Source organism: Eutrema salsugineum, unplaced genomic scaffold, assembly GCF_000478725.1.
Source record: "Eutrema salsugineum unplaced genomic scaffold, Eutsalg1_0 scaffold_1, whole genome shotgun sequence".
NCBI lineage: Eukaryota > Viridiplantae > Streptophyta > Magnoliopsida > Brassicales > Brassicaceae > Eutrema > Eutrema salsugineum.
In genome coordinates, this window is record NW_006256909.1 from 10,851,664 (window position 1) to 10,876,476 (window position 24,813).

Genomic DNA, 24,813 nt, shown 5'->3' on the forward strand with positions numbered 1-24,813 from the left:
CTACGAAAACATCCACCTTAATATTTTTGTCCCCTAGAGGCCAAATTTTGTTCACGATGACGTGCACCTTTGCCACATGAGGCGCATTAGAGAGGAATTTCCCCACAAGGAGCTCTTCCCACAGAGGATCTGAATCTTCGATGATATCATCTGGAATCACTACCGTCGGAGAGCCATCAACCATAGTAACCCTAATCTCGTGCGATACAAGATCTTGCTTGTTTTGAACGATTGTAGCGTACAAGGGTTTTGACTGACTTGAAGGAGGCTTCGAGTCCAGTTCCTCCCCATCGAACTTTGTTTCAGCAACACCGGTGCTGCTGCCATGAACTGAATCCACTGATTTGGTAACTTCAACGACTTGTGCTTTTGAGGTTTCTGCATAAGGTATTGTCAGAGGATTCCCGACCAAAATCCCTGGCGGAGAGGCCGCCGGAGCTGCCATTCGTGCGGCCAAAGAAACAGAACGAAGAAAACCCTAAATCGCCAATGAGATCGCCTGCCACGTCACTATTCTTTTCAATGGCTTCTGCTTTAGCAACTACTAACGAAGTATGGTATTTAAAACTTTTGTGAGATTGTATGGATGTTTTTTTCTGGCCAAAAAAGTATATTTTGTGTGTGTGTGTATTTTCCCCATACTAGCTGCAAAAGTATTACCGAAAACTTACAAGAGTCGACAGTGTAACGAATATAAACTAAGCATTACAAGAAGCATTAAAAGCTTTTTTGTTTGATAAGCATTTGAATTTCATTATAAAAATGAGAAGGTTTGTAAATATTACAAAGGGTTAGAACAAATAGGAAAAACCTTACCAAAAAAGAATAAAAACAAGGAGAATCCTAAGAAAAGAACTACGAATGAAGAGGAGAGTTAAATTAAGAGTAGGTGAGCCATATTTGCATTAGGTCACCAAACGCTTTCCTTTTCCTTTTCCTTTTGGCTAGTATTGCGTCACTGATAAGTGTCAATGTTCTTGAAAATTGCTTGTGGTGTGGCGGAGATGTTGTCGTGGAATCTCTTGTTACGTTCAGACCAAATACCATAAATGGTAGCTTGAGCCACAGACGCCGCAAGGTCCGGGGAGCAGTGTCATCCTTTAATCCAAGCCAACAAGAGAAGGCAGTCCATGTATGAAAAGCAAAGGGACGATAGCCAAACCTTTTAATGACAAGATCCCATATCTGTTCACTGACTTCACACCTAAGAAATAGATGAACACGGTTCTCTTCAAACAAGTGGTAAATGCAACAAACCGGACTTATTTGCATACCCCAGCTTGCTAAACGTGCTCTTGTTGGAAGATGGCCCTGGTGAGTTACCCACATATCAAAAGCATGTCTTGGAATTTCTCCCTTGAACCACACATTAGATGTCCATGACTGAGATGGAGCTCGAGGTCGTAAGACTTCCCACATGTGTTTGGCGGAGAAAGAAGTCAGGTTTAAGTCGTGAGTGTGCCAGACGAACGAGTCAACGGTGGTAGATACATATGAGAGAGGCAGAGTTGTGAGGTGGATTTGAAGAGATTCTGCGGCGGCTGATCTGGCACCGCGGACAAGCCAACCCGATGGGTTACAAGCTTAAGATATGGTGGCCTGTAGAGGAATAACAAGTTCCCTAGGACCTCCTGTCCCAAATAAGTCGATGAAAGGACCAGGAGGGGTCCAATGGTCCCACCAGAAGCTTACAATCTGCCCATTCCCGAGTTTATGTCGTAAGAACTGAACTGCCAAGGGTCGATGACCTAACAAAGATTTTCAGGTCCAAGAAGAATGTTTTTTTCTCATCTAAACTCCAAAAGATATCTTTGATTAATTCTGTATTACTTGATCCATTCTACCAAAATGAAGGAGCTGTTAGAAAATAGAAGCCAGATTAGCCCTAAGGCATAAAGCTTTGTTCCAAATTGAAAGTTCCTCAAACCCAATCCACCTTCCTCCTTAGGCAAACACACATTATACCATTAAACTTTAGCAACGGATTTCTTAGATATATCACCGCTCCAAAGAAACCTAGAGCACATACTTTCAATCTTCTTGAAACATCCTTTTGGTATAATGAAAGCAGATATCCAAAAGTTTACAGTACCATAGATGATAGAAGCTATAAGTTGTTTCCTGCCAGCAAAAGAGAGAGCCCGAGAGCTCCAAAAGACAAATCTGTTGGAAATCTTATCAAGGAGGGGTCTGTAGTCGCACAGTCTTAACTAGCTTCCGGTGCATTAGTGGAAGACCCACGTAGCGAATAGGCATCAATCCCGAGCTAAAACCAAGACTGGAGAGGTCTGCGGTTTCAGTTTGGTTCATACCACCTGTGAAGAGCTCAGTTTTGCTGCGATTTATGGAGAGACCAGACCATTGCAAAAAAGACTCCAACGTTGCAGCAATGTTTTCTAGAGAATGTTTTCCTCCATCAAAGAACACCATGATGTCATCAGCAAAAGCTAGGTGAGTGACATGGGGATTGGTAGCATTCGGGTGGTAGCCAATATCTCCAGATATGTATTTGGTATTTAGCATCTGCGAGAAAACCTCTATAGCAAGCACAAAGAAGTAGGGATGTGGGTCACCTGCCTCAGCCCTTTAACACTTTCGAAATACCCACATAACTCTCCATTAATCGCCAAAAAGAATCTGGTAGTAGTTAAGCATTGGCGGATGAGATTGATGAAGTGTCGTGGGAAATTGAGAGCCTGAAGAGTGTTAATGACGAAATCCCAATTAACAGTATCAAAAGCTTTTTGCAAATCTACTTTGAGCATAGATCTCTTGGAGATTGATTTCCAGTTGTATCCTTGTACAAGTTCAGTTGCCAACAACACATTTTCCACCAACAGCCGCCCAAAATTTAATGCAGATTGAGAATTAGAGATCAAACCTGGGAGGCATTGTTTAAATCTGTTAGTAAGAAGCTTGAAAACCACTTTGTAGACTGAATTGCAGCAAGCAATGGGTCGGAACTCAGAGATCTTTGTGGCATTGGTCTTCTTAGCATTAAAAGTTTTTAATGTTATCACAACTCCATTATCGTTACGTAGTACGTATGTAATTTGTGTTTAATAAACAACAACAGAACCCTAGTCAGTGGTATAGGAACGATAATGGAGTATTATTTATGGGTCGTAAGATGAATTAGTATAAAAATTATGATGCTACCCAGGATCGAACTGGAGACCTTTTGCGTGTAAGGCAAACGTGATAACCACTACACCACAGCACCTTGAATACAAATTATGGTTAAATACATCCTAATTCGTAAATCCTCAGCTAATATAAAAAAAGTCTTATCTGCCTTTGTTCTTGAAAAAATCTTAATTACATTCAAGAATGATGAAATACAAGATTAGTTACATATTAGTTTCACTACCCTTACCCTTTCAAGCAAATTCAGTTGACCTCGAAACATTATCTATTATATTAAAACAGAAGCACTTTTAGTGGTTGCTTCCAAACACTCTTAAAGTTTTTTAAAAATTATTTTATTTAATATTTATATTTAATTCCGAAAATTATGTATTAATTTATATATTTTTAGATTCTCCTTAAATATAGGTGATAATTAATTTAAAACATTTATTTTATATTGATATTTAATTTCGAAAATCAGTTATTAATTACGAAAATTTAGATTTAATTGAATTTAAAATATGATTTGAGGTAATTTATAAGATATTAATATGATTTGAGGTAGTTAAATGAACAAGTTAGCCAATTTATAAATATATTTATTTTTATAATAACACAAATGGTACTTGAATATCTTATTATATTTTATTACAATTAAATCGCCCTAAAATATCAAATATTTAATATTAATAAATATTTTTATAATTTTTATATTATAATAATATGATAGAGCAAGTTAGAGTTATGCATTTATAATTATATTTTTATACAAGTTAGTTTTTAAAAACATGTAAGATATTAAAAAATAGTTCGACTCAGAATGATTAAAACTTAACACATTTCATTCTTATTATTTTTTCATATTTGAAAAAATTTAAAAATGAATATTCTTGATTTAAGAAAATAAATAAATAATAAAAACAACTTATATCTAAACAAAAAAAATAAATACAAATTATATTAGAAAAAAATAAAAAATTCTCGTGCAGACGCACGGGGTTAGAATCTAGTATGTAGTTAAAATACTCTTCAAAAGTAGATACGTAGTTCAATTTATATATCGTTTATTTTCCTTGGTGCGTGTCTATAACCATATAAAAATGCTAAGAAAATTGAATGTCTTAACATTATTAAGTCAGCTACACTAAAATTTTCTAAATTCTTTAGGAGATTACACAAACATCAAATAAATAAAAATAACAATCAGTAACAAGATTAAAGTGCAAATGCCAATATCCAACGTGGCCAACTCCATGTCGATGGAGTTTTTTTTTTCAACACGGTTCATGTTTTTAGCTTAAGATTAGCGAGTTGCCGGATATTGATCGGAAAAATATCAGAGGTGTCGCCGGAGAGGAGACGCCGGGCGATGATGACGTTAGCAGCTTCCGAAGGATGGTAAGGATCCCAAAATACGTATTTGGAACGGTCCATACATACTTTTGAAGATGGGCCACATGGAATCAGCCCACCTACTTTCCCAACTAACGAGCAACACGGAATCTTCTCACTCTCAAAACCTACAAAAATACATAAACTTTATACGTTGAAATTTTTTGAAATAATTATCATCATAACATGATTAAGAGAATGGTTCATCAAATTTTACGCACCGTAAGATGAATAATTCTGGATAATATCATAAACGATGCGAAAAACGTCAGCGTAGACGAATCTTGAACCTTCAAGATTAGCATTTAAATCCTCTACGACGGTTTTAAGCTGGAGATTATACATTTGTGCAACCTCGTTTGGTTCGACCGAACATTCATTTCCAGCCGTCGGATCAGACTCCCTCTCGAACGGTATGCAACCAACAGGACCAACATTGATCACCACGATTTTCCTCGCACCCAATTGGTACAATCTCTACAAAAAATCACAAAACCATATAATTATTAGTTAATTTGATTAACTAATTAGTTGGTTTAGTGTTGGTTTAGTGTTGGACCGTATAGGTTTAGAGGAGATTTACGGTGAGTTGTAACCGGAATCTTGAGATCATTGTATCAACGAAGACTTCCGGTGGTACGACTTTCCGTTCAACGGTTGATACGACCGGAGTGAAATAATTGTTGATTAGATCGTTAGAACCTATCGTAACCGAGAAAATTGCTGACCGGAATAATTTAGCCGCCGCGGATTCACCGATCCAAGAAATGATTTCTTGTCTTGTGGTTGCAAAGTTGTCTAGTTGTGCATCCACATTTATCCGCTCGCCCTGTAATTAATTCTTTGTAAATAAAAAAATAAATGTGTGAAAATAAATAAGATTTTTTTTATAAAAAATGCTTACAAATAATTTTCCGGTGGAATTGAGGATTCCACTACCGCCGGAAGCATAATTGACGCCGTTGAGAATGATGGATCCCCTTGTTGTGGGTGCTAAGTACGGTGGAGTTAGCTCCTCCGAGCCCAATGCCTGAACTGCGGTTCATTTTTCCGGTTTAGCATGATCGAATACGAACCGTAAAAGTAATTAACCAAACTTTGGTTTCTGTAATTTTGGTTTTACGAGGGACGAACCGGTCCAAAATGTAAGAATGTTAAAACCAACGTAAGAGTGTCATAAAGGTCGTCTTTTGTTTTAACAAAAAAATAATAATTAAGAAGCGGTCTAGATTTGATCGTGAACAAACCGAATTCAGCCGAACAAACCACTACGGTCTAGATTGGTCTTAAGCTTTTGTTGTATAACTTGTAACTTCTTAACATTGTTTCATACTGGAAGTCAAAGTCAATGTAAAAGATTTCACATTATGAATACAATATTTGTGATTACGGCTTTCACTTTGCATTGATACTTGGGTATATTAGTTATAAAAAATTCGTATAAGACAATTAATAATTACTTACTTACGATATCGACGATTGTTCTTCCGTTGGTGAATCTTCCCGTAGCCGATCCAAAATCGATTCCATTAGGATCATAATTAGCCTTTGACAATGTGGCTAAATAGTTGTTGTTTCCGGCATCCACCAATGAATCTCCGAACACAAAACTCGCCGGGATTTTTTTCCCTGCAAAACACACCTCAGAGAAGTAGAAGAAGAAAAAGATCGATAATGCTACAACTTGGCAAAGAAAACTAAGCAACGACATTACTGGTATTTTCAGTTTTAAATTGTTTTTCCGTACAAAATATCAAGGACAAAAAGGGACTCTTTTTGTGAAGAACCTAAGACAAATGATAGTATTATTTTCTAAGAGAAAAAAAAGATTGAATAAGAGAGGTGAGTATGAAATTGGAAGATAGAAGGAAGTCAAAGAAGGAAGGGTTTATATAAGTTTATTTTTTTAATTTTTTGTTCTCATAAGTCATAGCAAATGGGGTCCTTCATTGAGAATGGCACAGAACCAAATAACTGTTAGTTCGATTCAGACTTCACAGCTTTTAAAATTAATGTGCATTGACCAATAACGAATAACGAACGAATTGTATAATTATACATGTCCACTGTTTAAAAAAATTATAAGTGCGAGTCAGGAAAAGTTGGCCGGTTTAGTATTAATGCCTACAAAGGGCTACATCATGAGCGTAACGCTACAAAAACATGTAGACTAAGTTTATGTTATATTGTACATGTCAAAAGTGTCCGATTCAATTTGGACTGAGAATGAACTGAATCACATAAGAACATTTTTGTTCAAGGTGGTTTTAGTCACCTGAAATTCTTGTAACCAAGCCATGTCTTATCCGAATAAAGTGCCAGTTCATGTCACGGCGAAGAATTAACCGATTTGTGTTTGATACATAAAAAAGCCATGGAATAATGAGAATACTGTATATACAATATATGGGACATAGAAAGAAACATATCATTAAACAGATCGTTCAATGTATGAGGTTGTTCATTATACTCCACAGGTTTTTTTTCTCTTCTTTTGGTCTCTACTCCACAAGATGTTTAATTGAAAGTTCGAAGAAATTATGAATAATTACCGAATCAATTTTTTTATCAAAAGTCTCAATGGAATTTTCCACCATCCCTACGTGTTACTTTAAATATACACAAAGCCCATGCTGTTAATAATGGAAAGAACGTGGGGATTTTTGTTTATTGTTCTTGCGACAGTAGAGAAGTTAATGTTGTACTCTGCAAGACTGCAATGCAACTTCCACCAAACTCAAGCAACATAATAAAAATAGCAACCCAAAATTTTTTTTTTTAAAAAAAAGAAGAAGAAGATAAACTAAAGCTTTTTGAGATATTTAATGTTATCTCTGGCTAATACAATCTGTTGATAAAGATGTAATAAATAGAGTACAAAAAATGTGGCAAGTGGTTATTTCTTAATTAACTCAACTTGTTACTTTTTTGGCTAAAAACTAACTCAACTTGTTGTCAAGAGTCAAGACTATTAAATGTTTCATGATATAGTCGCGTAAACGTGTGACTGAATCACAGACGCTCCAATGGAACAGTATAGGTTCAATTGTAGAGCTAAAACCTTTAACTAAAAAAAAATAGTAGAGGTAAAAACTCAAACAGTTGACATTGTAGAACGATTGCATTTTGTCACTTTTTTTTAATCTAATGATCTTGTCATGATATGATATTCTTGATTAAATAAACGTTTGGTGAAATGAGCAAAATATTTCATTTGTGAAAGGAAATATATCAAACAAATAACGGAACTCCAACTTGTTTTTTTTTTTTTCCTTCAAATGGTGGTAAGTGGTAACAGAATACAGATTCACCATTCTGCAAAATAATACTATATATTTTTATAAGCCGTTTAAACATGAAAACTAAAATTTTAGTAGGATTGTATATAGTAGTCTATATATCGGTTTATCGGAAGATAAGGAAATATATTTGTATGTGTGCGGATAACATTGCCAAGAAGACAGCTTTATGTCCTATTTATTATGGAATTTAGATGTTTGTACCTCTTCTTGGTTAATTCCAATGGTGGATAATAAAAAACAATCTTGTATTCCAAGTGTATTTAATTTAAATAAAAGTATGTTTGAGTGATAAAAAAAGAAGAAGATAGTAGTAAACCATTACGGAAAATACTAAGTAGAAAAAACCAATTCTTAGCTGATGAACACAATTGAGACCGGTTCAATTCGGTTTACATTGGTTGTGTTTCCGCCGGTTGACCTTTTTTCTGTTGTTGTCAAAGTTGACTTTGTTAAAAGTTCAGTCATCCTCTCTTTACTTGCCGTTTTCATGTTACAGAAACAGATACGCAGCGTCTTAACAGCAGCCAAAAAACGGAACGCAGTTTACTAACGACAAAACAATGGCACACTAACCCAGGTTCTTCTTCATCAATCATCATCTTTTCCTGATTTTGACCATTTCTCGGTGATCTTTAAATCGCCAAAATTGGAAACCCAATCGGGAAATTATAAACTCAAAATTCATTCCCACTGATCGGAATCGTCGAAAAATGGATCTCATCCAGGTGAAGAAGGAATCAGGCGGGATCGCCATCATCACAATCAACCGTCCAAAATCCCTCAATTCGCTTACGAGAGCGATGATGGTTGATCTCGCGCGTGCATTCCAGGAGATGGACACAGACGAAACGGTACAGGTCGTGATTTTCACCGGAGCGGGTCGATCTTTCTGCTCCGGCGTCGATTTGACCGCCGCGGAGTCGGTTTTCAAGGGAGACGTGAAGGATCCGGAGACCGACCCGGTTGTTCAGATGGAGCGGTTACGAAAACCGATCATCGGAGCAATCAACGGTTTCGCCATCACCGCCGGGTTCGAGCTCGCCTTGGCCTGCGATATTCTGGTCGCTTCCAGAGGAGCTAAGTTCATGGATACTCACGCCAGGTTTCTTTCTAATTTCGACGTCGTTTCGTTGTTCTCAAATTCATTTCCCGATTTGTAGAAATTTCATTTTTTTGGGTTCATGAGAACTGAATCTGGTGATTAAGTGAAATGATTCTGCAGATTTAGCATCGATCATAGAAATCATGTTCTTTTGAAGCTCGTCTCATTCAATATTCCAAAGTCGATTTCTTTGAATCTCTGTGATGATATGAATGTGGAAGCAACGTGTGAATCCTCTGTTTTTTGTTTTGAAGGTTTGGGATATTTCCTTCTTGGGGCTTATCTCAGAAGCTGTCGAGGATCATCGGAGCAAACAAAGCTCGGGAAGTTTCATTGACCTCGATGCCATTGACAGCTGACGTGGCTGAGAAGTTAGGGTTTGTAAACCATGTGGTTGAAGAAGGAGAAGCCTTGAAGAAAGCCAGAGAAATAGCAGAGGCTATCATCAAGAATGAGCAAGGCATGGTTCTTCGGATTAAATCCGTCATCAATGATGGACTCAAGCTTGATCTTGGTCATGCTCTTACACTCGAAAAGGTAATTAAAAAAATCGTTTTTGCCATTTTTAACAATCAATTTTTGGACTTTTCCGTTATAGGGAATCTAAAACTGCACATACATAAACTTGTAGGAGCGAGCTCACGCGTATTACAATGGGATGACAAAGGAACAGTTTAAGAAGATGCAGGAGTTTATAGCTGGACGTGGCTCTAAGAAACCTTCTCCCAAGTTATAGACAATTTCTATGGATCTTAAAGATATAGTACTTTTGTACCAGTATCTTAATTGACAGTTAATTAGTCTTCAATAATATGGTTGTTTGTTGTAGAAGTGTAACGCAAAATCAATTAAAAGCTGGTTGGGTACTTCAGTTTAGTTTGATATTTCTGTCTCAACTGAAAGACATATGTCCAGTGGGTTCTTCCCTTTACATTGGTTAACATGGAGCATAGCCTATAATTTCGTTCAAAGATGTTACTGAAACTGCTTAGCCTTTGAGGATTTACAAATAAGATTTGAGAAATCGAAGGTAAAGGGAAGTTTATCATTGTTAGGCTAAGCAGTTTTGAAAAGGGACACCGGCACTTGAGGCAACGAGTAGGATTGTATCACCTGGTCAACATTCTCTGTGGAAGGTTCCAAGTCTCTGTGGAGCCTAGTCCCAAGCATTTTGAATTTCGCTTGAGCAGACAGAACAAACTTTCGATATCTGACATCTTTGCTTATAACAACCACTCTGGCTTCATGTTGTTTCTATCACTGCAGCACCTATGAAGCTATATCTACATTCCTTGGGAAGGAAGTCAAATCATCGTCGACATTTCTAACCTTGTACCTGAAGTTAAGCAGATACTAAGGCCAATCATGTCAGAGGATAGCATTATTAAACTTAAGGTCTCCTTTAGATAGAAAAAGCAAAGATCCACAATGTTATTTCTTTTCTTTAAAATGGAAATCATGGGAGCATATTTATTCATCTACAGAACAAGATTTGTTTGTTTTCGAATTTGTAAATGTTGCAACTCATCCCCTAGCTCCTTTAATTTGCTACTTTCTTTCCCCTGTTTTTCATCTCCTTGGTGATGATTTGCACTTATGCGGGCAACATTTTTCTTAAGTCTTACCATTTAGGTTGAAAAATATGGAAAACTATTTCAAGTAATCCACTAAAACAACTGAAAAAGGAACAAATTTGAGAAGAAAAACATTCTTCTACATCAATTGGAGAAATGAGTTGGAATAATTAGTTTATTTGTTCTGCCAAAGTATATTAATCTCATACAGTATTTGTTCTACTAATTCTACTAGTGACTATCATTAACAGCTTTTGTCTCTTTTAGAAGCGTAAGGCAAATCAAAAATGAATTCAAGTTGGGTGGGTACTTCAATCTAGTTTGTTATTTCTCTCTCAAGTCTCAACTAAGACACATGGCCATAATTGGAAAAAGAATCTTCATTCCCTATCATATTCCTTTTTAGAAAAATCGGGTAGAATTTGTTTCTTGGCTAATGTTCAATAAGTATCTATTACAAAATCTGGTAGAATTTATGAAATAGATTTTCATAACTGTCAATATGTTTTTTTTAATGTTAATATTACCAGATAAAAATAAAAATATGGAAAATGACCAAAAATGAAAACTAATCCGATTTTTTTCATTTTGTTATAACGAGGATTAGTTTGTAGATCTCTTTTATATTAATTGAAAAACATTTTCAAAAAACCCTTATGACATGTTATATATAAATATGTCATGATGATATAAGTGTCATCTGAATGAGTTTCATGTTAATTTAGCTTTGATAAACTAAACTTTTATTAATATTAATCATATATACTTTATTAAGGAAAATATTTGTTCACTTCTTTTTTTTTCAAAAACGTGAATCAAAACTTTTCGTTAAACATTTTTTTTTTATATTTAAAATTTCGATTGCTACTAAAATACCGTAGTAGAATATATGGTAATATATATATACTTCTTTTTTTTTTCCAATTCTGTTGACACTGCACTACAACACATTATATAACTCATCCAACAATTACAAACAACACCGTCTTAGCTTAAACAATCTCTCCTATACAAGAGAAATGGAAATTCCAAAACAATACAAATCACTCTTCATAATGATGATCTTCATAACTAGAAAATCATCACATGCCGACCAAGAAACAACATTCCAGCTCCAAACGATCCATCATCAACAAACTCTGTTTGGGAAAATTACTGTGAAAATCATCAACGATCTCGGTAGTACACAAACGTTACTGTATCATTGTAAATCAAAAGACACTGATTTAGGTAGCCGGAGTTTGCAATCGGGTGAGTCGTGGTCGTTTACTTTTCATCGTCAATTCTTTGGAAGGACATTGTTTTTTTGTTCTTTTGGGTTGCAAAGTAGATGGTATTGGTTCGACATATATACAGACAAACGAGATGGTCGTGGCGATTACTGGTGCCAAAAGTGTTTGTGGAAGATAAGACAAACCGGACCTTGTAGGTTTAACGATGAAACTAAGGAGTTCGATCTTTGTTATCCTTGGAATTATTCCTTGTACTGACAAAGATATAACCCACAAGAATTTATGCGTTTGTCCATAACATAAACTATAAAACATATCAAATTTCTAATATTCCAACTCTTTATAAGTTGATAATCATATCATCTATTTTACATGAAAACCGAAACAAAGAGACAATAATACTAACATTAACAGTCCCATAGTGTGGTTATACATCCATACATATACATATATATATACAAGGACAGGTAAAACGCAGTAGTATCTTAAATAGTTCTACTGAGTTGAGGTCTGAACAGCAGCAACAGTAGATACCATTGTGTCCATACCGCATATATTATGACTTCCCCTGCAGATTTTGTAGTAACCGTGCTCGCCCCACATCGATCCCCATGAGTTCTTTATGATCCAATAAGGCTTCTCCTTAAGACGGATTGGTGAATAACCCGATGAACCAAACCCAACCAAGAGCACTCCATGGTCTTGGCTCTTTGAGCATACATAAGGGCACGAGACTCCTCCTATGTATGTTTGCATCCACAATGCATTGATAGCAACTGTTGAGAGCAGCAAAGACAATGTGTTTAAATCTCTTAATCCCTTGAACTTATACAAAGTAAAGCCTCTTTTTTTTTTATAAAGAGAAAAACTTACTAGCTAGAGGACCGTGCTGGACTAGATTTGCAGCGATTTGGTCTTCATCAGCGGAGACAACGCTGAAATTAGACACCTTTGCAGCGATCATGCTATTGTCGAACTTGCAGGTGGAATGGTCACGTCCTGTATAAGGATAGTCTGCTTCCTTCATAAGCCCACCAGCTTTGAGAGTGTACTCGAAGGCGTTGTTCATTAGTCCTCCACTGCATCCAGAGTCACATGAATTGGCTTGTTCTGGATCACACTGCAGGAAGACGAAAATTCCAACGCCAAGCTTAGTCACAAACCACTTTACCAAACACGTCAAATGGAAATCCTTTTGTCCATAAAGATTCCAATCTTGAAGCAAGCTAAAGAACCAAACAAGTGATGATAGAAAGGGAGAAAACAAAAAAATCAAACCTCATGGTCGCAATCTATGAGCTGCTGCTCACTGAGGCTAACAAGCTCTTTAGTCGCTAGAAAATGTGCTCCTTCAAGAGCTCCTGTCGCGCTAAACGACCAGCATGATCCGCACATACCCTTTTCACATCAAAAACACATTCAACATCTGATCATAATTTTACTCTCTACAATCGAAATTTTTCAAAAAAGGGGGAAAAAACGTCCATGAGCGATTTCAGAAGCGAATTGTCTAGTTCTGGAAACTTTTGCTGATACTGAGGTCTTATCACTGTTTCTCACATACCTGGTTTTTAACGGGAGTGACGGCTCCTTGTTCACGCCAATCGAAATCCGTCGGGAGATCGCTAGTCGGAAGGATCGGCGCCTGTTGAGTGTCAGTGGGAAGACGGAACCGCCGTTTCAGCCCTAAGTACTTGCGACGGAACTCCTTCGGAGTGAGATCTGAAAACTGCGTGACGCCGTGGACGGCGGTCGGATCCAGAGCCTGGTGACGTTTAGCTCGCCTCAGGTTAGCCTTGAAGACACGGAAACGGTGATCGTGTTCCTCCTGAGTCGCGTAAGTCTTCTCGTACTTGGATTTGAAAAGAGCGAAGTGGTGCTCTGCGGTGAGGAGCTGTTCATCGCTCTCCTCCGGGACGACTTGCCTGATCGGATTATCGAAACTGAGGTCTACTACCTCGCCGGTGATGGCGATCAATAAAGTGGCTGCGATGAGGAGGAGGAAGACTACACGATCCATTTTGGTTTTGCTTCCAAGAGATAAGGAAGTATTGAAAACTGTTACGAGCTTGTTAAAAGGAGTGAGATGATACACGTGGTGTGATGTAATTGGTTATATCGTTTGATATTTCTTGGGGAAAGCGACGACATGAGAAGTGACACGTTGCTTGTTGCTCTCTAATATCTTCGTAAGCTATGACGATTTTTTTTTCTTCTCTAATGTAATTTTTAGCAAGCTTGAGGGTAAATTAGTAATTTAGTATTCACTCTCCAATTCTTTCTCCCTCTTCCGTAGCGACTAGTAGCGACTCTCACCAGTCCAGTCCAAATCGGAGGTGAGCGAAATCTCCGGTTGTTTTCAGTCATGAGGTTGAGATCGGATTCACGATCGAATTCGTTTGCTTCTCTCATATTCGTCGCGTTTCTCTGGGTTTTAACCGGACTTGTTTCCCGGACCGAGTCGGCTCAGCAACCTTTCCGCCGCGAGCCGGGTCATCCTCATTGGCATCACAGCGCTTTCCTCGACGTACGAGAGAGCGTGCGATCCGATGTTCGCCGCATGCTTCACTCCCGTGCCGAGGTAAATTTCCACCTGAGATAATGTGAATCGTCATCAGTGAGCCTGGATTAGCTAGAAGAAGAAATCGCCATTGTTGAGCCAGTGAAGTGCAATTAAATCCCTTAGGCTCACGATTATGTATTTTTGTTGCTTCACGCGTATTGATCATAACTTCGCTCGTTGATATGGTTGTGAATTTTAATACTCAAATGATCTGCATCTTTGAGGATAGTATGTTTAGGGTGACACATTGAGAATCGAATTTCAGATTATGAAACTTGTTTTATTTATGCTCCTCTGCTTTTTCTTTCGCAGGTACCATTTCAGGTTCCTTTGGAAGTGAATATAGTGCTTGTAGGTCTGAATGGAGATGGAGGATACAGGTATTCCGTTGATTCTCAGAAATTGGAGGAGTTCTTAAGAGTTAGTTTCTCGACCCATAGGCCCTCATGCCAAGAGACGGGAGAGCCACTTGATATTGAGCATCGAGTGGTTTATAATATATTTCCGGTGAGTAATTATAAAATCTTAAACCATTCTTCACGTTTTTGTATCGTTTCTGCTTCAAGATCCGGTATCGTATATGTAGGATAATTTTTGTTCGCGTTTTGGATTGTTCAAAAATTAAGCTATGTAAGTTCTAGAATCTTGTTCTTGCTTAAGCTGTCTGGCGTTTTGCATATTGAGTCAGATTATTACTATGCGTGTGGTTTTTTTTTTCCTCAATTGTCAGTCTTAGACTTCTGATGCCAAGATTTTCATCGTGTCCCCATTAATCTACTACTCAAGTATTCTACGTTAACTTTTTCGTTTTCTTAGGTTGGGCAACCTGAATTAATAGCTCTGGAGAAGACAGTGAAAGAAGCCATGGTACCTGCTGGGACTGCACTAGAGGTTGCTGTGATCTTATCATCTCAAATTTAACTATCTCTCATAACAAATGTACATATACAGATATGTTGATGAACTGTTAATTTCTTTGCTGTAAAATCTACATCTTAAATTATATGACATTGAGCTGATTTTTTTTTCATTTAGGCTAATTTTGGGAGACACTTACCTGCCTATGACGTAGAGGCAACAAAAGTTGAGTCCGCATTTAACCGGCTTTACTCTTATGTATTTGATATGGACGTGGGAGCTGGATCAGCAGGAACGGCAGATAAACCTATACCAAGTGCCATATTCGTAGTAAATTTTGATAAGGTATGGCTTGCAGCGCTCTTCCTACTTCTTAAATCTTGCATATGGTAGGCAGATTGTCCAAATGATTTACCTGTTCTTGTGTCTTATTTGTGTTTTATTTGTTATTTGGTAATTGATTATATCCTGTTGGGTTCTTCTTTTAACTACCCCTTTCTTTTCTTAACTCATTATTCAGGTAAGAATGGATCCTCGAAATACAGAGATTGATCTAGACAGCTTGATGTTTGCAACTCTACCAGAGCTAAGTGATGCAGATAAGGAGAAACAGGAGGCCGATTATATTTATCGATATAGATACAATGGTGGTGGAGCATCCCAAGTTTGGCTTGGATCAGGCAGGTAAACTCATCTTTCTTTCTTTTCTTTCCTTGTTGCGGTCAATATGCGGTAAATATGCGGTAAATATGGATAAAAGTATTTAATGGGTTCTTCCTTGATTTAACTTTGTTATCCGTATGAGTGATATGTTTCTGCCAGAAAATTTACCACCCCGAAAACTTCTTTACCGACTGTCTTCGTTTACTCGCTTTCAAGTCCGGAATCTGAAAGCATTACATCTATCATGGTCCCTTTTGTTGATTATAGATAGGCCAGAAAGAAAAGAAAAACTTTAGAGGATTACCAAGAAGCTAGGCACTTATGATTACTTCATTTCACTTTAATTATCATAGATTATCCAAGTAATCGGCATAATTATTCTAAATTCAATATTCAAGATATTGTTGGCCAAATGGTTCGATGCATTATTTCTGATGTATTTATCTTCTTGATAGATATGTTGTCATAGATTTGTCTGCGGGGCCTTGTACCTATGGGAAGATTGAAACTGAAGAGGGAAGTGTTAGTCCCAGAACATTGCCAAGGATACGAAACATTGTGCTTCCAGGAAACGTTAGCCCTGTTGGTCATGAGTCAACCCACGATATCTTTTCTGGTCAGTTAGCGGCGTTAGTAGCTACTACAATTGAGCACGTCATAGCTCCTGATGTCAGGTAATATGATATACGAGACTTTCGTACTTCTAGCAATGAAAATTATGCTTAGATGATTCATTCTGAGAACGACCAGGTTTGAGACGATTGATCTAGCAACTAGAGTGCTGGTGCCTATCATTGTGCTCCAAAACCACAATCGATATAATATCATGGAAAGAGGACAAAACTACAGCATTAATATTGAAGAGATAGAATCCGAGGTAAGGAGTTTTTTGCATAAAATGAATGATGTGTGTATAATACTCGAGGTTCTTACGTTTTCTTTGCTCCCTGAATGGTGTTAGTAAATAAAGACATGTTGATCAAGTTCTTACTGTTATCAGAAAGTTACCACCCGTATTATTATCTGAAGTGCACATAAGGTTACACATGCTAACTGTCCTGAGTCTTTGCAGGTAAAGAAAATGACTCATCAAGGGCAAGAAGTAGTGATCGTTGGAGGGGCTCATCCATTACATCGCCATGAGAAGTTAGCTATTGCTGTCTCAAAAGCCATGCGTGGGCATTCCCTTCAGGACACTAAGACAGACGGAAGATTCCATGTGCATACCAAAACATACCTAGATGGTGCTATCCTCAAAGAAGTGAGTTTTAATAGTTGGCAACTGTTGTTCCGAGTTAGCTTAAGCTAGGGAATCCTGGGTTAACAGAGAAAAATATAATACTTAACCCTGTTAATGCTTCAACCAATGAACTCTTGTGTGATTTCTTTTTTCCTTTTTATTGGCCATTGCAGGAGATGGAAAGGTCTACTGATGTTCTAGCTGCTGGATTGCTCGATGTGTCTGACCCTGGACTTTCTAATAGATACTTTCTCCGTCAGGTAAATCTCATAATTTCAGACGCAAATTTCTTTCACAAGTTTTGCTTTTTTCATTGAAAGGATTTCATGTTTTTGTACTCAGAGCTGGGCTGATGAATCTGAAAGTTCGAGTGATTCCATAGTGAAGCACAAGCCTCTCTGGTCATCTTATAGCTCGAAACTTCTGAAGGGAAAGAAAAAGAAGGCCGTTAAGAAAAAGGGCGATCTCTACCGAACATACGGAACAAGAGTTATTCCAGTGTGAGTTGATTAATATAAACCAGCTGGAAGGAATATTCATTACACTGGCCAAGCAAGAGTCAAAAAAATTAAGTGTTTAAATTACAGTTTCAACCAAAAAAAAAAGCAATTGATATTAATTTTTACTCTTTATATAGGTTTATACTCTCATTGGCCGATGTGGACCCAATGCTCATGATGGAAGATGAGAGCCTCGTGTGGGCAAGCAGTGATGTAGTTATTGTGCTTCAGCATCTAAACGATAAAATACCTTTGAGGTAAGCAAAACGCAACAACAATAAAGTAAAAAGCAATGAGAAGCTTGCTACTCTGGTCATTATATCGTTTTTCTGATCTCTTGTTTCTGCAGTTATGTTTCTGAAACAGAGAGACAGCAGGCTGTTCCATCACAAGTACAGCGGCATATACTTGCAGGTATAGCTTCTGCTTTAGGCGGCGTAAGTGCACCATATGAGAAGACCTCTCACGCGCATGAAAGACCTGTCACCAACTGGCTCTGGGCAACCGGTTGTCACCCATTTGGACCCTTCTCAAACGTCTCTCAGATGAGTCAAATGCTTCAAGATGTTGCACTGGTGAGTCCAATCATTCTGATTTCTGAAAGTAAATTTCCATTTGAAATCCTTCTGAATCTCGTGGGACATGGTATCTTTAATCCGCAGAGGAATACTATTTATGCTCGGGTTGATTCTGCCCTACGCAAAATCCGTGAAACATCAGAGGTAAGGCAACTGAAACTTGTCAAAAAAAGAAATTTTTAGATTCCACCGCAGAGAGTTCAGCAACTGTGGTTGTTGTTATAATGCGCAGGCAGTACAAAACTTTGCATCTGAATACCTCAAGACTCCACTTGGAGAGCCAGTGAAAGACAAAAAGAACAAAACCAAAACGGAGCTCTGGGTTGAGAAATTCTACAAAAAGACAACCACGTTGCCTGAGCCTTTCCCACACGAGCTGGTCGAAAGATTAGAGAAATATCTTGACGTAACCTTTTGCGACTTCTCTACGATTTCTCAATTTTCCTCACAGATGGAATTTTAGCTTCTTACACTCTTTTTTTTTGTCTGTTATTTTCTTATATAGACCGTTGAGGAGCAACTGGTGGATCTCTCTTCTTTGCTATACGACCACAAACTATACGATGCTCATCTCAACAGCTCAGAGATTCTTCAGACCACCATGTTTACACAACAGTAAGTCTCTCTGACTCTAACTTGTCTTAAAACTTTTTTGCTTTCCCTTTTTGTTTTTTTATGTAGATGTTACACCAACCAAAAAAAAATGGTGGCAGGTACGTAGAACATGTACTGGAAACAGAAAGGGAGAACATGAGATGCTGTAAGATAGAGTACAAATACACAGTCGGAGTAAAGTCTTATCAAACGTTGGTATACGGAGGAATACTTGTCGCTGGTTTTCTCGTCTATTTCCTTGTCATCTTCTTCTCTTCTCCTCCTGCTCGCTGACTTCTTTCACTTTCTTTTTTTACTTAGTATGTAAACAAATATTAACATGGTACTAAGTTTTGAAGTGATGGATCAATTAATACAAAAAAAAAATTAAAAACCAAACTTTTTTCCGCTGAGGAAAAATTTTAACGACTTTTTTAATAGTAAAAATTATCATGTTTGGTATACTATTTTTGTATGGTTTTTGTAAAGCGTAATCCAAAAAGTAAGGCTAAAATCAATTTAAACCTTCTTGAACATATGAAAAGTATTGTTTTTTATGGGATGATTTTTATGGCGGAGGCTTATTGAAAGCATCATCTGATCAGCAGCAAAACATTAAACACAATTACTTATCATTCACTTAAATATACTCAAATATGACACAACTCAAATCAAAACTTAACTTACCAAAGCACATATTATAGCAGTTGATTCTTTTCATTTTCTTCCCTTTATTTGCAGTGATGCACTTGCTATATTTGGAGAACACAGCCCTAAAACTGCGGCCATGATTTTACTATATTTCATAGTGACTGATTCTTCTTCACAATCTTTTATTTAAAACTTATCTAAAAACAAAAATTTCCCGATTTTCTCCATCGAAAAGCTTTCCAATTTTCTCCATCGAAAAGTTTTAAATAATTTTTCATCAAAGTTTTAATTTTGGTTACTAGCCTTTGTTCGCTTTGGTTTATTAATTGAAATTATAATTTTTATGTTTTTGCAGTAAAGGGTCTTGAGAATGTTGGGAAAAAACGAAGACAAATTGACTTTCAAGTAGTATTTCTGTAAAATTTTGAAAATTAAATTTGAAATTGGATGCCAAAAAAAAATCCACTATGAAAAAATCCACCAATATAATGTCTTTTCTAAAGTCCCAACCTTCACTTCATGTGTCATTTGCTTGGAAGATAAGTAAACATGACATAATAATTAACATATAACACAAGAGCTATTCACATGAAAAAAAAAAAAATAAAAGACTTCAATTTCAACATCAACCAATTTTCACACTAATTCTTACATAACACAAATCAAAGCTTACACTCCAGAAAATCACTCCATTGTTCTTTTTTTCTTTCAAAGATTCGCGAAAAAGGATGGATATACATTTAAATTAAGGAAGAAGGGGTTGAATCATAAATTCATAATTCATAAAATAGCAAAAAGAAATCATGGTCAGATAAACAAGTATTTTTAAAAAGAAAAAAAATCAGGAAAATTACAAAAAAAAAAAGACAGCTGGGCCAAGCTAACCAAGCATGTGCGTCTCTTCGCCTTCATGAGTCATGACCTGTCTCCGGCGGTGGTGGCGGTGACGACGATGAGCTGGAGCCGGAGCCAACGGCGGAGATAATGGCATTCAAAGCACGAATCTGCATCTCCATCGCAACAATATAATCGGTGGTTTCTTCTAGAACCACAGGTAACGGTTGTTTCCGGCAACCGGGAATTAACCGGCTCAGAAATTTCACTTTCCTCTGTACAGCTGGCAAACCCTTCGCCTTCAGCCTCAAAACCGTTGCTCTCTTTTTCCTTAACCGGTTATTCCCGGTTATCGTAGGAGGATTCGAATTTCTCGGCCGGTTCTGTTTCCTGAACTTGAGCTTCACTTTCACGGCTTTAGATAATATAGCTCGGCTCCACAGTGTTCTTCCTCTCGCCGTAACCGCCAGTGATCTATAAGCGGCGTCGCGAACGGCTCTACCTCCGCCGCGAGGATGCGGCGGCGGTTTGGCAGATGGATCCGTCTCCGCGCTAATTCGGATTTCCCTCAGAGCTTGAACGATGTTTGTCGAGTAGATCTGTTGTTGCTTCTCCGATCTCCATTTCTGCAACGACGATTGAAACGGAGAAAGCGACGACGGTGGTTGCGACGGTTTCTTCTTCCGCTTACGACGGGATTGGTCATAACCAGAGCTCCTCGTCGGCTGATTCGTCACCGGAGAAATCGACTCCATGTCTATTCCTCTGCGTCTCCGATCAATCTGCGAAATTCAAACTGTTGGCGATGCAATTCAAGAATCTGCAGAGAGAAATAGAAACTATAAAGGAGATTAGCGATTAGAGATTAAAACAGATTAGATGGTGATTAAGATATTTTTTAGTATTAAAGTAATTTAGATTACATGTGGCGAGTGGAGGTGGAAGAAGGTGAGACGTCAAAAAAGAGTAATTATGTGGAAGAAGAGGAATCCTTTTTTAGCAAGGAAAGGTAATGGGAATCGTTTTTTATATGTTATCCTCTTCCATGTGATCTCCACTCTTCATAGTCTTTTTATATTTTTTAAAATATTATTTCATCATTATTGTTGACTCTAAACTTAATGACTTTTTTTCTTAATTACTACTATAGTAAAGAAAATAAAATATGGCACCCAAATTCTACTTGTTAATTTACTTTCACGGGTGGTTAGAGAGAAACAAAAAGAAAAAACTTGTGAAGTACTCCATTTTCGTTATTACCCAAAAGAATTTGATCTGTTTTTATTTTTAGTTTTTCTATTGTCGTAAGTCAAAAGTTATTACACATTTAGGTGTCCGATTCGTACAATTCCTTTTCCTCGTACGTTAGCATCTATTGGTTTGTTCACAAGTCAGTAGATTATCCACTTTAGACTTTATTAAATGCTACTTCTTTTTTTTTTTTGTCTGCTTTAGTGATTTTCGTTGTACAGTTCACATTCCATACTTTTATTAGCTCAAAAAGCCAAAAACTTAATTTGGATGGTGAATCTTGAAAGTCACAGAAGGAATTTGTCATAATTTTTAAGGGTTTTTAACGCCAGATTATCCTTAAAATCTATCGATAGAGTACACACGTTCGGACTCTGGACTAATGTTTATTCTTCTTCATTGATTTAGGCGTTTTAAGAAGAAAAAAAAATAAAGCGTAAGTTAGATTGGAAATGGCTGTGAACTTTTTTTTAAACGATCCTTTTCTCAAAATTCACAGTTTATCACTCAAATTGTGATTTTTAAAAAATTAGTAATCATGACACTTGTTTGAATTCCCTATGATACGTATCCGGTCCATCGACAAATACCCCACGTTAAAACTTTCATGCTGCAATCTAATACACAAGTTTCAAATATATATATATCACATTTTAAAATCAATCATTTGAAAAAAAAATAATACCGTAGACTGTAGGCCTTTCAAGACTTATAAAATTTGAAAAAATGTAACATCAAACCCGTCACTAAACCAAGTAAGTGAAATTTCGATTTAATATCACCAAAAAAAAAGGAGTGATGATTAGAGGGTAGATGCACTAACTACCTTTATATTTTAGATAGATAACATTAGCGATGGTCGACTTCACCTAAATTATTAAAAGTTTCGCACATGTTTCTTTCAAAAACGACATGTTAATAAGACAGTGCGGCAGTGCATGACACATAATTTATGCATGGTATATTTTGTTTGGTCAAACGCTGTTTTGTTAGATACCACTACCAGTATACCACCACACACACACACAAAAAAAAGATAACAGTTACGCATTAGACAATAAAACATATATCGATATTTTTTTTTTTTGTCAACAACATATATCGATATTAAACCGCACAAAAAAATTCATTATCTTATTATTCTGCCACCAATTTCTCTTAATAACTAACCCAAATAACTTATAAGGAAATAAAAAATTACCTGCCTAACCAACCCTCAATTGAACGAACACCTTACACAACATGTGTCTTGGGACCAAAGTTCACGGACCTTTGAAGCAAAATTTTAGTGAACGTGTTGAAGCAATGGACCTCTTTTAATTTTATAGCTTGGGGTCTCACAAACGCATGGACCAATCACTCATACATATATGATTTTACAAAATTTGTTATTAAACATATTAGAATTAAAATTATTTTATAAAGAAGAAGTTAGAACTATGATTTTTCTGATCAATGAGTACTACTTTGATTATTTAGCCTTCCTAAAAAGATAAATTGAGCATATACTTCCAACACAAACATCTGATGCAACCTCACGGGTCTCAGTAATACGACATTTTTTTCTTATATGGGTCCACAGTCCCCGCAGCTTTATCCAAATGGGATATAAGGTTATTTTCTTCTAAACCAAAAGGTATGAACATTTTTCCTAAAGCAACTTTCAACGCAAGAAAGAAAACAGTTTAAACGGAAGGAAATGTGATCTCTGGCTTCAGAGTTTCATACAAAGGTCTTAGCAGCAGACCCATAGAGAAACTAAAAAAAAAAGAGAGACATATTTATGCTAAAACTAACACATATAACAACCCTTAAATAAAGCCTTGCTAATGAGAATTATCTAGAAAACGTTGGAAAGGAGATTAGCAGCAGTGGAAATAGCTGCTCCCGTGAGAGCAGACTGAACCACCTGCTCATGGTTTGTCCTCTCCGAGGTCGTCATTGCCATCGCCGCTCCTGTCAATGCTCCAGCCACCGCGCTGTTCCTCTGCCACATATGTAAAGATGGTTACAAATTAATTAAAGAACATCACATTAGAAATGAGAAGTATATTTAAAAAAAAAAATGTTTCTAAAATGTTGATTAGACTCACCCAATCATGAGCTCCTCCACGAGCCTCCTTCATACCATAAGCTATACCCGAGTATAATCCAGCGGCTAGCCCTGCCACACCATATCAATCAACACGCCAACCCTTAAGTTTAAGGTCTGATCACAACGGCTAATTTAACATATGTGTATGTATATAACTCACCCCATTGGAGAGATTCTTTTCCTGTGTTTTTCACCTAAAGACCAACCAAATTAAACAGTATTATAAGACCAATTGTTGGTTAAACCAAGTCTAAAACAAAAGCTTATGACCAAAATTTTTTATTTTTTTCCTTTGCTTTACACACAAACGCATATACACTTACATAATATGTATAAACGTGGGAACGAATATTAAACATAAATAACTAAAAAGAAATTTAGCATTCATTTGTGATTAAACTAACCAAAGCGTCCAGAGACTTGCTGCTTTCACCTGAAAATGCAACAACAAACACTAATTAACATAACGTGCAATACAAATCTCATCAACCAAATACGGTACATAGATAATTGGCTAAATTGCAATTACGTGGGATTAAAAGCCGGACCTCTGAGATTAGGGAACCTATGTTTCTTGCTGCCGTTATTCTCCGACGGTGGACCCAAGTTGCTCGAGTCAAACCCTGCCCCTGAATTCATAATCAAAATTAATGTTTATTTGATTTATATCTAATTATTTTGACTTTATATTATATTATTGGAATATGAAGAAGAAGAAGAAAGTCGCCGAGTATTTACCATCAACCACCGTGAAGTAAGCCTCCCTCGACACAGCTTGTAAAGCTCCAACCTTCATAATCAATCCATATTTTAAGCTATCTTAATACATATTTATCGTCTTATATGTATAGTTATACACTAATACATATTCATTAATTTATATAATTAGAAGATTAAAACATACTCCAGCGGCTTTGACGAAGGAATCGGCGATCCGGTTAAGAAGAGGATGACCAAGATCGAACAAGCTTGCCTTCTCAAAGCTTCTTATCTCATCCATTACGTTTCTTCCACTCTTCTCCATTTTTGTTTTTGGTTTGGTTTCTTCTCTCTTCTTCACTTATCTTTTCTTGCTTAATATTTCTCTCTTTCACAACAACAAGTAAGGAGAAGAATGTGGAACAGAACCGAAAGAGCTATTCTCACTTCCTTGACACGTGTTCTGCTGCTCCACACGTGTCGGAGTCTGACGTTTGAACTGTTCACCGTTCTCCTTCCCTACGTGGCTCTTCTCCCGGAAAAGAGAAAGATAATA

General features: G+C 36.9%; 7 protein-coding genes and 1 non-coding gene across 9 annotated transcripts; 3 read left to right on the plus strand and 5 right to left on the minus strand.

The window, feature by feature from the left end:
- Positions 1 to 3,150: 3,150 nt before the first annotated feature.
- TRNAV-UAC lies at positions 3,151 to 3,223 on the minus strand. Its single transcript has one exon. It is a non-coding gene; the product is annotated as a tRNA-Val (tRNA).
- Positions 3,224 to 4,413: 1,190 nt separating this feature from the next.
- Positions 4,414 to 6,232, minus strand: LOC18031051 (GDSL esterase/lipase At4g16230). Its single transcript, XM_006414313.1, has 5 exons — positions 5,986 to 6,232; positions 5,426 to 5,556; positions 5,105 to 5,350; positions 4,743 to 4,998; positions 4,414 to 4,649 (listed from the first exon to the last, which is right to left on the minus strand). The coding sequence occupies exons 1-5, from the start codon at positions 6,230 to 6,232 to the stop codon at positions 4,414 to 4,416; spliced, it is 1,116 nt and encodes a 371-aa protein (XP_006414376.1).
- A 2,181-nt stretch (positions 6,233 to 8,413) lies between these two features.
- LOC18031052 (probable enoyl-CoA hydratase 1, peroxisomal) lies at positions 8,414 to 9,791 on the plus strand. The gene is made up of 3 exons (XM_006414314.2): positions 8,414 to 8,925; positions 9,180 to 9,462; positions 9,557 to 9,791. Exons 1-3 carry the CDS (start codon positions 8,534 to 8,536, stop codon positions 9,659 to 9,661), a joined length of 780 nt encoding a protein of 259 aa, XP_006414377.1. The 5' UTR covers positions 8,414 to 8,533; the 3' UTR covers positions 9,662 to 9,791.
- Positions 9,792 to 11,518: 1,727 nt separating this feature from the next.
- LOC18031053 (S-protein homolog 2) lies at positions 11,519 to 12,020 on the plus strand. The gene is given in 3 exon segments (XM_006414316.2): positions 11,519 to 11,591; positions 11,594 to 11,645; positions 11,647 to 12,020. Coding segments are annotated over 3 exon segments (468 nt in total). The 3' UTR covers positions 11,990 to 12,020.
- A 13-nt stretch (positions 12,021 to 12,033) lies between these two features.
- LOC18031055 (probable cysteine protease RD19C) lies at positions 12,034 to 13,792 on the minus strand. Its single transcript, XM_006414315.2, has 4 exons — positions 13,296 to 13,792; positions 13,010 to 13,129; positions 12,605 to 12,851; positions 12,034 to 12,507 (listed from the first exon to the last, which is right to left on the minus strand). Exons 1-4 carry the CDS (start codon positions 13,749 to 13,751, stop codon positions 12,227 to 12,229), a joined length of 1,104 nt encoding a protein of 367 aa, XP_006414378.1. The 5' UTR covers positions 13,752 to 13,792; the 3' UTR covers positions 12,034 to 12,226.
- A 304-nt stretch (positions 13,793 to 14,096) lies between these two features.
- LOC18031054 lies at positions 14,097 to 19,126 on the plus strand. Its single transcript, XM_006414317.2, has 16 exons — positions 14,097 to 14,312; positions 14,607 to 14,801; positions 15,111 to 15,185; positions 15,330 to 15,497; positions 15,673 to 15,836; positions 16,271 to 16,489; positions 16,566 to 16,692; positions 16,888 to 17,076; positions 17,229 to 17,315; positions 17,398 to 17,555; positions 17,693 to 17,812; positions 17,905 to 18,130; positions 18,218 to 18,277; positions 18,366 to 18,539; positions 18,639 to 18,748; positions 18,847 to 19,126. Exons 1-16 carry the CDS (start codon positions 14,097 to 14,099, stop codon positions 19,019 to 19,021), a joined length of 2,463 nt encoding a protein of 820 aa, XP_006414380.1. The 3' UTR covers positions 19,022 to 19,126.
- An 881-nt stretch (positions 19,127 to 20,007) lies between these two features.
- Positions 20,008 to 21,198, minus strand: LOC18031056 (transcription factor bHLH147). 2 transcript variants are annotated; one of them, XM_024149548.1, is made up of 2 exons: positions 21,136 to 21,198; positions 20,008 to 21,051 (listed from the first exon to the last, which is right to left on the minus strand). In XM_024149548.1, exon 2 carries the CDS (start codon positions 20,965 to 20,967, stop codon positions 20,287 to 20,289), a length of 681 nt encoding a protein of 226 aa, XP_024005316.1. In that variant the 5' UTR covers positions 20,968 to 21,051; positions 21,136 to 21,198; the 3' UTR covers positions 20,008 to 20,286. The 2 variants fall into 2 exon arrangements, with proteins under 2 accessions (XP_024005316.1, XP_006414381.1); XM_006414318.2 differs by having other exon boundaries at positions 20,008 to 21,032; positions 21,136 to 21,172.
- A 1,899-nt stretch (positions 21,199 to 23,097) lies between these two features.
- Positions 23,098 to 24,652, minus strand: LOC18031057 (outer envelope pore protein 16-2, chloroplastic). Its single transcript, XM_024149875.1, has 7 exons — positions 24,463 to 24,652; positions 24,297 to 24,348; positions 24,107 to 24,187; positions 23,963 to 23,991; positions 23,719 to 23,752; positions 23,557 to 23,627; positions 23,098 to 23,450 (listed from the first exon to the last, which is right to left on the minus strand). The coding sequence occupies exons 1-7, from the start codon at positions 24,580 to 24,582 to the stop codon at positions 23,304 to 23,306; spliced, it is 534 nt and encodes a 177-aa protein (XP_024005643.1). The 5' UTR covers positions 24,583 to 24,652; the 3' UTR covers positions 23,098 to 23,303.
- Between the last annotated feature and the right edge of the window lie 161 nt (positions 24,653 to 24,813).